Source organism: Lampris incognitus, chromosome 1, assembly GCF_029633865.1.
Source record: "Lampris incognitus isolate fLamInc1 chromosome 1, fLamInc1.hap2, whole genome shotgun sequence".
Classification (NCBI taxonomy): domain Eukaryota; kingdom Metazoa; phylum Chordata; class Actinopteri; order Lampriformes; family Lampridae; genus Lampris; species Lampris incognitus.
In genome coordinates this window covers 144,052,347-144,065,936 of record NC_079211.1, presented here as the reverse complement: position 1 = coordinate 144,065,936, position 13,590 = coordinate 144,052,347, and the positions used below count along the sequence as shown (strand labels likewise).

Here is a 13,590-nt window from a genome sequence, read left to right as displayed (position 1 = left end):
GGAACGAGGACGAGCTCAGCCACGAGGCAGCCAACATCAGGCCGCTCGGCATTTTCAGGATGTCAAGAGAGAATAAAGTTCCCTCAGTAAGTTTACTTCAGAATATGAAGGGACGCGAACTAATGACACATGCATTTAAAAAAAATGCATATTTTAGAGTATCGTTCACAGTGTCCTCCTACAAATAAGGTAAATAAATGAATATAATAGCATGGATTAGTAAATAATAAGCTAAATGAATTAGGGTTAGGGAGTTAATCACCATTACCCAGGAGATATAGGCAGGTGTGTGTGTGTGTGTGTGGCTACAGAGCTGCTGACAACCATGCAACAATTCAGACGCAGCAGCGATAGAAGGATCAGCAACAAGCATGGTGGCCTACGAGGCTGTGCCTAGACTAACTTCCTCCCATCAACGTAAAAAACAATGTAAGGCAGGGAGATGGGAAAAAGGGGCAGTACGCCGTTTTAAGGATGGTAAATTCTGAACAGCACTACTGGTCAACGGGAAACAAAGGTCCGACATTACGCTGTGTGATATGCAACTTTTAAAAGGAAATTGTCTCTGAATTCACAGAGGAGTATTACTAAATATATACGGCGCACTCCCTTTTCAACCACCCTGAAAGGGCCTTTTGATATGTCAACTCTTATAAGAAAGTATTTTCGCCAAAAATGTTAATAATTCGGATGCGTGCATCATCTTTGAAGAAGCGCTCTTTGGTATCCTACAGGGACGTGGTTAATTGTAGAAATTGGAATAGTTAACAGTTAGAGCTCATTGTTATTTCATGAATAACCATAAATAATAATCTCTGGGGGGGGGGGACATGAAAAATATAACCCGCCGAGGTATAATTCATCAAGATTATGCATGCTATAGTACCAAGTTCAAAACTGCATTGGCAATGACTGGCCTTTTAAAAACCATTATGGAACGGTGCACGATCAAAGGGCCTCGCAGAGATGATCCGGCGGCAGAAAACACGGCTAACCGGTGGCGAAAAGGTGTTGAAGACGAGGTGTTACTGAAGGATGCATAGGGGGAGAGAAGAAGTTTACATTTACGCTTACATTTTTTCTGGTGAAACAGAGGTAGCGGGTGACCTTGGATTTGAATAAGCCGTCCTTCCACAGGTCGGCGTCAGAGCCATCTGTTGTTTGTGCAACCTACATGAAAAAAAAGAAGAGAAGGGAAGAAAAAAAAAAACAAGGAGAGGGAAAAAAAAACAAGCATGAGGTGGGATAAAGTTAATGTATGTATGCCATGAGCGTGTTGCTTTTGCCTCTTGCCTTGCATACTAGCCTTAATTAACGCTTGCCTAAGCCAGCGCTCCATCTCATTAGTGCTCTGTGCGGGTAAAGGAGTCTTAGCCTCCAAAAAGGTGGCTAAAAATATCATCCCTCGGGACGAGGCTGATTAAAGACACCCTGACAAAGATCTGCTCTAATAAGGAAAGCCAAACTTCATTGTGCTTCTGCGGGAATGTGGGGGCTGTGTACATTTGGTGTAAATACAGAAAGCATCTTAAATAAATCAATAAATAAACACAATAATAAAAGGAAAATATTGCAAAAACGGCTCTGTTACCCCCCGAGCATCAACCGGCAGATGTTTTCCATTTCGATGAGGTTTGTAACTGGTTTTATGTTGAATTTCAAGACCCCTCGGTACAATGAGGATATCCCATTGTGCATTGTGTGTATGCACCTTGAACAGTTCACTTCATTGACCCCGTATGGATACAACCCAATATCTAATGAGATAATTCTCCTAATAATCAATTATTGATGATTAAAACCAACTTCATTATGTGTATAAATCCCAAGAATTGAGCGGCTTGAGTGTGTGTAATCAATAGTTGTGAACGATTGGTGGATTAGGTGAAAATACAATGGATTGTATGTGGCCACCACAAGTCAAGCTCAAGGTCTTATAGAGCGCTGTTGTGTAAATGTACGGTAAGCATTCGGGGAAGACTGATAACGCAAAACGCAGCATCCATTCTGTGGAAAGAGACTCCGCCATCGTTCGAGCAAATATGCTTGGCTGAGACGTCATGTTCCATTGGCTATCATGTGAGAATTGCCTAAATAACTGCCAGACTTATTTTCTGAGGGGATCCTTTACAAAGAGGAGTCAATCTAATGAGGTTCATTCAAATGAAGAAGTCATAGATCTCTGCACCCACCCGTACACATTACCCCCTTGACAATAATGATGAATGACCCCAGTGATTGGGTGGGGGAGACATGGCGTGGAGAGATTCATGCAAAACCACCACTGATGGGGTTGGGGGTAGAGAGAGAGAGAGAGAGAGAGAGGGATAGATAGCACTGTGAGAGATAGAAAGAGCCGAGGATGAGCAGAGAGAGAGAGGGATCGCAGGCGTCACCAATGGGGGTGCTATGAAAGGTCCCAGAAGGAGCCTATACATCACCAGCCTCCCTCTTTCTTACAAGACAACCCGTCTCGGACACTTTTTCCAGGTCAGTAACCAGCGCATCCTGTCAGCGTAAACAAAGGGATAGCTTTGTGAAACCCAAAGTCAAGCTGAGGAGTAACGAGGGCACGGTCCTCCTCGGAGGCACCTCAGGCATCATCCTGCCACAGATCCCGGCAGCGACGGTTGCGATGCAATTTGAATGTGAAAACACCAACCACCGAGCCGCGGTGGGAAGAGGTGTAAAGTAAAGATGCGGCAGTTCCCCCCCCAGCACTTCCAAGACCGCCATTGTCTGGCTCCATAGGGAGGACTCCATGACGACTTACATGTCTGACAAAAAGAGATATCACAGCTCTAACTTGAAATGCCTCTTTGAAATATGATCTGATCGCGCTGATCGTTGATGATGAAGCGAGCATGTGCTTATTTGAATTGAAACCAACTGACACATTCAACTGCCGTTTCCAAAAGTCTTATGCTCGCATTGATCTAAAAGACTGCCGTGAAAGAAGTGTGTAGGGGTTGCTGTATAATCCTGTGAAAGCTCTCAGGAGACCGGTGACACCAGTAGGTTTGTGTGAAGCACTGAGAGGCAGAGCTGAAACGGGGGAGGATATAAAGGGATGCAATCAAGAATCTCTGGGGAGTGAGACCAGCTACGGTAATTATATCTGCCGAAGGAAAAAGAAAATACCAACAAATAACGATGGGAAATTTGCAGATATGCGTCTCATCTCAACAGGAGAACACCACGACAATAGACGATATTCAAATTGTCTAAGTTAATTAGCAAGAATACTAAGAATAAATGTTATCCATCACAGACATTTGGGATTCTTCAAAATAACATCTTGGAGAAAAGGGAAAAAAAAAAAACATTGCATAATTTCCATCTTGCAGCTAAGCGGGCTTCAACTGATCTCCGTCTCCAGCACAGTCTCCATCTGTTGATGGTATAAGCTGCAGAATTATGCTGCCTCCAGTACTACCAAGAAACCATCTAAGGTTTGTAGACCCATTCGGATGTCCTCGCCAATTACGCGGGACTCAGATCTCGTTCTACCACCGCGCGTCTTCAGATAAACCCGTGTTACTCTAATGAATTCATGAGAGTAACGTGTCAAATGCTCAGGTGAATTTGGATCGCAAACATATTTCCATTTGCAACCGTTCCAGAGTGTGCGCGTGTGCATGGGGGTGTGCTTCAGGTGTTTGATGTGGGGTGGCTGCCGATACTTCGGCAGAACTCCTCATCCCAGTGGAAAGTTGTTTGATCCGGGCCCGTGCTCTCTTGTGTGGGAACAGCCGACTCGAACTCAGAGATGTGAGCACACGATACCGGAGGACAAAAGAGCTAATTGAGCCCCTTGATCTACTTTTTAAAAAAGTACTGCATGTTGAAGCTGCTGCGATTGAGGATCGATTAAGAAATAAGTACATTTATGTCCCTTTTCCACTACATGGTAGCGGCACGACTCGACTCGACTTTTTCATTTTCCATTACTGGAAAGTACCGGCATTTTGGTAACTGTCACCACTTTTCTGGTACCACCTTTGTCGAGGTTCCAAGAAAACTGGAGTGGGTACCAAAATCAATGCAGACCAGCTACATTGAGGGGGGGGGGTACTGTTACAGTAATGGAAAACGACACTGAGTCGAGTCGAGCCGGTACCATGTAGTGGAAAAGGGGCATTAGATGGGTAGTTGCAGCATAATATCCAGAGATGGTCCCTCTCAATATCGTATCTGTACGTTGATGCAAAATGTCAATATTTTTGTTTCCAAATTCACTGATGCAAGACCACACTGTGATGTCGAAATGATGCTCTTGAAAACGGGGGGGGGGGTGTTTACATTGTACTCAAGGGTCTGAAAGGCCATGAATTCATTTGTGGAAAGACTTTTATTTGGCTTTTTAATGAGAGCACAATCTATATTTTATTACCTTGAAAGACACGGAGGCTTTCGCTCAAGTGGAATGAATAAAAACGTGAGGAAAAGATGTCTCACCGGCTCTCGATACTGGCTATGAGACAACTACGAAGTATGACTACACCATCGTGTTGCCACCTCGGTATTTTGCAATAGCCCCTTCCAAAAATATCAACACAAATGCATCAATTGAGCTTAGTGGTAAGACAGAGTATGCAGAATTTAGGGCCAAAAAGCCTGACAGCAAAAAAAAAAACGCAAAAAAAAACCAAATACTGTAAACAAGCAACCAAAACCATAAAGGAGAAACGAGAGTTACAAGCAAGAGTCATGAAATCATTTGTCTTGTTTTTGTGTGCAATAGAGCTATTTTTGGTCTGAGATCCTTCGGTTGCTTTACACGGTGCTTGTACCTTCATTGTCGGTTTTAATATTTTTTTTCCTTTAGTTTTTTTGGATTGTTTCCCCATTTTTCTCCCCAGTTGTATCTGGCCGATTACCCCACTCTTCCGAGCCGTCCCGGTTGCTGCTCCACCCCCTCTGCCGATCCGGGGAGGGCTGCAGACTACCACATGCCACCTCCCATACATGTGCAGTCGCCAGCTGCCTCTTTTCACCTGACAGTGAGGAGTTTCGCCAGGGGAACGCAGAGCATGGGAGGATCCCGCTATTCCCTCCCAGTCCCACCCCCCCAAACAGACGCCCCAACCGACCAGAGGGGGTGCTAGTGCGGCGACCAGGACATATATCCACACCCGCCTTCCCACTCGCAGAAATGGCCAATTGTGTCCGTAGGGACACCCGACCAAGCCAGAGGTAACACGGGGATTTGAACTGCTGATCCTCGTGTTGGCAGGCAACGGAATAGACCGCTACGCTACCCAGATGCCCAGGTTTTAATATTTGAGTTTGGGGCCTGTTTGGATATGGGGCGAGCTTAACAGGTCCTACAGGACACGTTCTAAGTGATTGTCATACTTCAGTTGCAGGTTCAAGGGTCATTTCAGACTCTTCCACCCAGCTCGATTGGTTCGGAAGTAGAAACATGGAGATGGTGAAGAATTAAATGTGCCGCTTTATGAATCTCCACTATGTTTTTCAGGTAATCGATCTGACATAAAATTGACAATTTTGTTTCAAAAACCTGGCAAGAAACATCTGAAGGTAGGGAAAGGATCCGACAGTCAACACAACAAACATTACATAACAAAACCAAGACAACGGATTTCATGACAGCATCCTCGCGCGCAACACTTTCGTTGCTCATTTAGTTTCTGTTCCTTGTTTCCAATTTTTTCTTATTCCTTATGGTTCTGGTTTCTTATATATATATATATATATATATATATATATATATATATATATATATATATATATATATATAAAAATTTGTTGTGCTTTCAGGCTTTTTTGCTCAAAATCGAGACAATAATTGTAGCCCAGTGTCCAGCATTTACAAAAGCAACAGTAAAAAAAAAAGCTTGTTTGTAACTTACGGAAGAACTTAAGTTACTTAAAGCAACTTTGTAACTTTTTAAGTAATTTTTTCCCCCAGTAACTTTGTAACTTCAGGAGGAACTCAGGGCATGTCAAGCAGACATGTCATTATTCTCACAGGAATAACTAGAATTTGGGTTTAAAACGGCCATCCGCTTAATCCTAACGTTTAAGTTTTATGGTTGGTATTAAAATGTCTACAATTAACAATAAACAAATAAATAAATAGCACAGAACTTTGGTAAACTTACTTTTTTTTTTGCATTTCTTGCAGGTGACCACAGAATTCTATACCGTGCTTAGAGAACTGTTTTTAGTATTGCCACAATGTTGACATTCAAAATGCAGAGATCTGCATCTACCAACAAACTCCCCAGTTCCCATATCAAAGTGTAGGCCTATTACTTGGAACTTGACAGGAACAGTTTTTGGGGTTTTTTTTTCTTTACAGAGGGAAAGATAAATAACAGATGTCAGAAACATTCTGCGACCAGGTTTAGGCCCTGCAGAACCAGCACTGTATGTATGCACATCAACTGAAAAACAGTGCAGCGCTGGAGCACCGGAGCAGGATGTCTGACGGGGTTCCTCTCTGTTTGTCACCAACATGTGGTGTGCATACAGTTCCCTTGCCAGTGGCTCCATTTCAGTGCCAACCAGCTATCATCTGCCAGAGATTACAACGACCAGGGTATGTAGGGTGGGGAAGGAAGGGGATGGGGGAGGATGGAGAGGTAGAGGGGGGAGGGGGTGGATGAATGCAACACAAACAGTTGATAGGAAAGGAGAAGGAAAAGAGCTCTGCCCTTAAGCTTGGCTTACGCTTTGTTAAACTAACAAACATGTTCTGCTCTCACACTCTCCCTCTTCCTCAACCAAAAAACCATTACTATAAACCGGTAGATCCTCTGCCGTTATTCGTCTCAGGGTAAACCGATTATCAATTTTCACTTGAATGTAAATCAAATAAGGGGACGGAGTTACATGTCAGTGGTGGGCATCTGCTAAAGATCATTAAATGCTAGCCTCTGGTGAGTCTGGAAGACTAGCGGCAACATACGTATATCAATGAAAAGTCCCCACACTCCGTTATCAAAGTAAACTATAAATAATCAAAGAGTCATCTAACAGGCTTCCGGGTGGCGTAGCGGCCTATTCCGTTGCCTATCAACGCGGGGATTGCTGGTTCGAATCCCTGTGTTACCTCTGGTTTGGTCGGGCGTCCCTAAAGACACAACTGGCCGTGTCTGTGCGTGGGAAGCCAGATGTGGGTATGTGTCCTGGTCACTGCACTAGTGCCTCCTCTGGCCTCTGGTTGGTTGAGCCGCCTGTTCGGGAGGGGGGGGGGGCTGGGGGGAATAGCGTGATCCTCCCATGCGCTACATCCCCCTGGTGAAACTCCTCACTGTCAGGTGAAAAGAAGCGGCTGGTGACTCCACATGTATCGGAGGAGGCATGTGGTAGTCTGCAGCCCTCCCCGGATCGGCAGAAGGGGTGGAGCAGCGACCGGGATGGCTCGGAAGAGTGGGGTGATTGGCCGAATACAATTGGGGAGAAAAGGGGGGGGGGGATTTAAAAAAAAAAAAATCTAACGGCTTTAACAAACATTCAACAATTTTGAAGGCTTCAACTTCGTAGCTCAGTGTTTTCCATTTGTTTTGATCTCACATGCATGCTACTTATATCAATCTTATTTTTCCACTGAAACCCCACAGAAAGGTAAAGGTAAAATAAAAAAATGTCCAATCGTTTTGTAAAAAAAAAAAGTGGCTTGACACAAACATTTCCTTGATTTTTCAAGTTAGATTCCCCAGTCTTGCAGGTGAAAACATGTTTTGAACTTCGGTTGGGAGAATTTCACATAGTTTAACGCTTGGTCCAAATCCAGCTAATTTTCCCAACAGTGGACACAATGGCGTGATTTGATACTCTACTAGAATCTTGACTTCTATCGTTCAGTGACTAGAGAGGGGGGGGGGGGGGGACAAAAAAAAACAAACAAGCAAAAAAACCAAATCAAACAAGAAAGAAAACCAAAATCAAACAGAAAGGAGGCAGATACACAGCACATTTGTCGGCATGCTCCTGTTGAAGCCGAAAGTCATCCGATTTCAATTTTGTTTTGAAGAAATAATGTTTTCTTATGTGTCAAGTATATATGTGAAGTTAATATGACTTAAGAATATCATATGACTAGTAAAATCATAATATAACAAATAAATATACCAATGACAATGAATGAAAGCCCAGTGACTAGTGGGATAGGCTCCAGCATCCCCGCGGCCCTGAGAGCAGGATAAGCGCTTTGCATAATGGATGGATGGATGGAAAGAATGTTTTATTCTCTAATAATTCCTGGTGGACTACTACACTACCCACAATCCTAAAGCAAATTCCACCAATCAGAGATGTTGCCGTTACCATGGAGACGTAAACTGCTCCAAATTTGCAAGGCTGAAAGCCGGTACGAAATGATGTGACACTGGCTGTATTCGACTACTACATACCGTCGACAAATGCCGTTTGTACTACATACTGCATAAAGCACCTTGTAGTAGTAGTATGCAGTATGACACTGTTAGAATTTAATTTGCAGTATGCTAGGCCAGGCATAGCCGGGTGCCGGGTTTGGAAAGTGGAAGTAAACGATGGTACGGTGAATGGAAAGCCACCGCTACTGTGTACTCCCTTACGCTCTAAAAAAGAGAAGTTATAAATGTGGGTTTTAATGATTTTCCCCAAAGAGGAACATTTACCTGAGAGATGAGCAATGCCCATCTTACGACCGGAAGGAACCAGATTTGCCGGCATTTTGTCACATTATTTCACTGTATTTCTATGATGGCCATACTTGTTTTACAGTTCTACTGCACCAGGGTGCAGTCATTGCTATGCTGGACTATCTGGACCTGTTGTCTTGGTAGGAGATGGAGTTTACTGTTTACTCCATCCTCAAAACAGTTACTACCACCTTGGTAATGAAAAGCATTATGTGTTCACTCAAAATCATAATTTCTATGATGATGATGGTGATGATGATGTGGCTCATCCACCCTCATTGTGATAAAAATACACCATCCAGTAAAAAATAGTGCCAGATGCAGTATTAATATTATATTGGTATATTAATATGCTCTCTGGGATAACATGATAATTAGGATACAACCTGTCTAAATCATAAACAAAGTAGATGATGGTTACATGACATGACCAATGACACTAGAACAAACAAAATGATCACTGTGAATAAAAGAGTGCAGATACCAAAAAACAATACAACTCTTTTATTGTGGCCTCGCTTATTGAAAACCTTTTTCCACCAGTGAAATCAAATCTCTCCGTATCCTCTCCTCCCTTTCTGCGTTTTCATTTTCTCTCCTCTTCAACCATTCTCTCCACTGTCCCTCTTCTCCTCTGTTAGGCCGCTCTCTCTCTGCTCTCTCTCCAAACAGACGAACTCTCTGTTAAAAAACCCCGCACAATAAAAGGTTGTTAGTTTCATGAAAATACAACAAACTCCCAAAATGTAAGGTTGTCATAACACATATCTACCTAGCAAGCAAGCTAAGCTAACTACTAAAAACCTAACTTGCGGGCATCTGGGTGGTGTGGCGGTCTATTCCGTTGCCTACCCACACGGGGATCGCCGGTTCGAATCCCTGTGTTACCTCTGGCCTGGTCGGGCATCCCTTCAGACACAATCGGCCGTGTCTGCGGGTGGGAAGCCGGATGTGGGTATGTGTCCCGGTCACTGCACTAGCGCCTCCTCTGGCCGGTCGGGGGCGCCTGTTCGGGGGGGGGGGGGGCTGGGGGGAATAGTGTGATCCTCCCATGCACTACATCCCCCTGGTGAAACTGCTCACTGTCATGGGAAAAGCGGCTGGCGACTCCACATGTATGGGAGGAGGCATGTGGTAGTCTGCAGCCCTCCCTGGATCGGCAGTGGGGGTGGAGCAGCGACTGGGACGGCTCAGACGAGTGGGGTAATTGGCCAGGTACAATTGGGAAAAAAAAGAGGGGGGGGGGGCAACCTAACTTGCTCAAATCCTATCTGGGCAGCATTTCGCTGCCCACTGAAGAGGGCTTTGTTAGCAGTTCTCCTGCAGATGAGGGCCTCCCGTTGTCCTGATCTGTCCCCAATAACAACAAATATAACTTAATGTTGTTGTTGTTTTTTTATTGCAGCTCGCTAAGGTTAACGCTGCTGTATTCGTGATATCAAACATTAGCTTAGAAGGTTTATGGCTTTGTTATGGGTAGTAGGACAAATGTAGCTACGTATACGTTCATTACAGACAGGCTGTAGTTCAGTCTCAATTGTGAATTTTTCTCCTTACACAAGATTAAATTAGAAAAAAAATGTTATAAGTGGTACTTACATTTATATTCCTCCTTCTTCACCACTGACGTGGGGGTTTGTTGCTGTCCGCCGTTTCAAAAATAACTGGTTGTTGTGCCCATTCCAGCGCTTTGCATTGTGGGACAAATTGTGGTAAACTGGTCGGATGCATACTGGAGATTTTTTCCAAATCGGTACGGCATCCTGGTATATCTTGCATTCTTACAGCAGATCCTGCTTTTATTTGCATACTGTATTCTACATGCTATATTTTGGCCAAATCAGTACGTACTGCTGGTATCGTAGGGGGTTTTGAATGCAGCTATTGTCTACGCGGGCTAACAACCTGTGCCACCGTGTTTTCTCTTTCAGACAGGATGTGCTATTTTAGAGATCTTGAAAAGACAAATCACAAAACACTAAGATATAGAAAGTAGAAGAACAAGAAGAACGCATACAAGAGAAAATGTACGTGATTGCAAAAGTTGGCTGAAACCGCTTGAGAGAGAAGGGAAAAGGGGTTCGGTGACATTTGCAGTGCTTTATGGTTTTGAGTAGCTCATTCACTCTTAAAAGCAAGTGAGTACACAGTGTTGTGCCTTCGTCTTTCTTTCGGTTTTTCAGATATTCTTTTTGCTGGGAAAATCAATTGTCATATAGGCATTATTTATTTTGTAGATGGTTTGATTCAAGGTGTAAAACTCTTGTTTTAAGGACAATCTGAAATGTCTACGGAGGAAATGAATGGGAAATTTAGGCCAACTTCTGGGACTCAGGCTGCTGAAAAAGTGCGCAGTCATATTTCAGCTCAATTATTGAACGTACAAATGTAGGCGAGTTGGGGGATTTGAGTCATTTACACTGTTTGAAACAGTACCATTCAACCCTGCTGATATCCACAAGTCATATTATACTTCAGGAAAGTCAAAATGCGAAAACACCTTTAAAATAAGAACTTGGATCCAGAGATAATCCAAGACCCATACAGCTCAAAACAATTACTCACAACATGGTAACCATCAGGGGCTTTGCAATGTGATGCCACTACACCAACAGCAGTGATGGGATCTTCGGATAGCTGCTCCAGGTTCTTAGATTGATCTTGTGCCGTGGACATATCGAAGCTCTGTAAGCAAAGAAGGAATCTCTCAGCATACCTCTGGGGAAATACATTATAATACATCGGTACAAACTCACTCTATTGAGATATTGTTCCACTGCAGATTTTAAAAACAATGCTATAAAATGTCTTCAGCAATAGGAAAAAAGCTTGATATTCTCTACTCTTTCCCACATTTCCTAGCGGCTTGGATTTTGTGTTTGAGTTACTGTCTTTTAAAGCAACAGGGCAGCATCACAAAGCTTCAATGCATAGTGTAACTCTGTTCCTGCATCATGGCACATGTACAAAAGCACTTTCTCCTCCCCTGATTTGTATTCATATGAAATGTTGATGCACCCAAACCCCCCCCCCCCCACAAAAAAACAACCTCTCAAAGTAACCTGAACGTCTGGCTGCGAGAAGAAACATGATGCAAGGCTGCAAGACTTGATTGTAAAAGTGATGTTTGCGAACAGTCGGGGTTAAAAAGGCCTGGCATTTTAAATTTTAGTTGAGACACGTTTTAAAAGTTTGAAAGAAATTACTCCGCAGCTACAAGATGGCCCTTCAAGGATATATATAGGATACATATCCTAAATATCGAGGCTAAAATAGATTGAGCGTCTTCAAAGCTAATGCAGGGAGACTAAATGTGTCTCTTCGCCAGAATGATTAGAATACCCCGGTATTGACTTCTCCTTGCTTATTAGGCTCCAGAAGAAAAAGTGGTTTCCTAATCCAGCATCAAATGACAAGTGAGACCAGTGACAAAAGGGCATTTGGAGACATTTGGAGGCACGCAAATTAGGAAGGACTGATCACATATTTTCAAGGAAATCCCAATCAATTGCTCTCTATTCCTGTCTAAGGGAATTTTAGCTTAATGGCCACGCAAGCCTTTTACTGGGATAAGTGGCTTTTCAAAGGTTCCTTTGCAACTTTATTAGATTATGTTTAAAGCATTCTTATACTAACTGACAAAGTTGCTGCGTTCAATCTTGATGTTTACAGAATCTATTGCAATTAAGTTGATCAAATTAGAGGATTTACTCCAGAAACAGCCGTCCCCTTAGCAAATGTTGGATAGCTGTACTTATTCAAATAAAGCGGGATAGCAAATAGCTAACTAATGGAATGAATGATCTCTTTCCGGCATTAATTTCTTTACCATTAGTTCTCTTCTCTGCTGATCCATTATGCTAAACCCTCATCTAGTCAGGAGCCAGGAGAATAGCCAGCTGTTTTCTTACCAAAACGCGACGGTGACCAAAGTGTCTCGAAACTAAACTAAATAAATAAATGCAGTGATCCTGCGGATAAGCTCAGCAGTGACAGTCGTCAAACCCACGTTGGCTAAGGCTAATCTCCAGATGTTAGCATAATTGTAGGTTTTTCCACATCACTTTTACCTGATTAAACGTTTGTTTCTCTCTCTCTCTCTCTGTAGTGCCTGTGTCGCTTTTTCAACTTCGGTCTAAAGCCTTCCGGGTGTTTTATTATGGCTGAGAAATTATTAACCAAGAGCAAACTACAGACCGGCGGGGCCAACGTCCGCCATACCTTAGACAACATGCGCCTCAGCAAGGTACGCCAATCAGCCATCATCATCATCATCATCATCCACGATGCCAGCGTTTAAAAACATTATGTTAATTGTATAGCATTTGATGTGAATCAAACATTTAAATGTGCAACATAGATACAGCTTGATTGGATGGATGGATGGACGAACGAACGGACATATCGATGGATGAACGTTTATAGGAACATTCTCGTGGGCAAATTAATTGATGGGAGACAATTATAAGCCCATGACTGAGTACAGGTCCACCTCCATCCATCCATTATCCAAGCCGCTTATCCTGCTCTCAGGGTCACCACAGGGATGCTGGAGCCTATCCCAGCAGTCACTGGGCGGCAGGCGGGGAGACACCCTGGACAGGCCGCCAGGCCATCACACACACACACACACACACACACACACACACACACACACACACACACACACACACACACACACACACACAGGGACAATTTAGTACAGCCGATTCAACTGACCTACATGTCTTTGGACTGTGGGAGGAAACTGGAGCCCCCGGAGGAAACCCACACAGACACGGGGAGAACATGCACAACTCCACACAGAGGACGACCCGGGGCGACCTCCAAGGTTGGACTACCCCGGGGCTCGAACCCAGGACCTTCTTGATATGAGGCGATCATGCTAACCACTGTGCCACCCAACCCAGGACCTTCTTGCTGTGAGGCCACC

General features: G+C 43.6%; 1 protein-coding gene across 1 annotated transcript in view; it reads right to left on the bottom strand.

Moving 5' to 3' along the window:
- Window positions 1–12,773, bottom strand: part of mvb12bb (multivesicular body subunit 12Bb) — a 42,000-nt gene extending 29,227 nt beyond the window's left edge. The window contains exons 1-3 of the mRNA XM_056294313.1: window positions 12,728–12,773; window positions 11,223–11,342; window positions 1,075–1,170 (exon numbers count right to left, since the gene is read on the bottom strand). Of these exons, the coding sequence (XP_056150288.1) occupies window positions 1,075–1,170; window positions 11,223–11,333 (207 nt within the window). The 5' untranslated portion in view covers window positions 11,334–11,342; window positions 12,728–12,773. The remainder of the gene's footprint in view (window positions 1–1,074; window positions 1,171–11,222; window positions 11,343–12,727) is intronic.
- Between the last annotated feature and the right edge of the window lie 817 nt (window positions 12,774–13,590).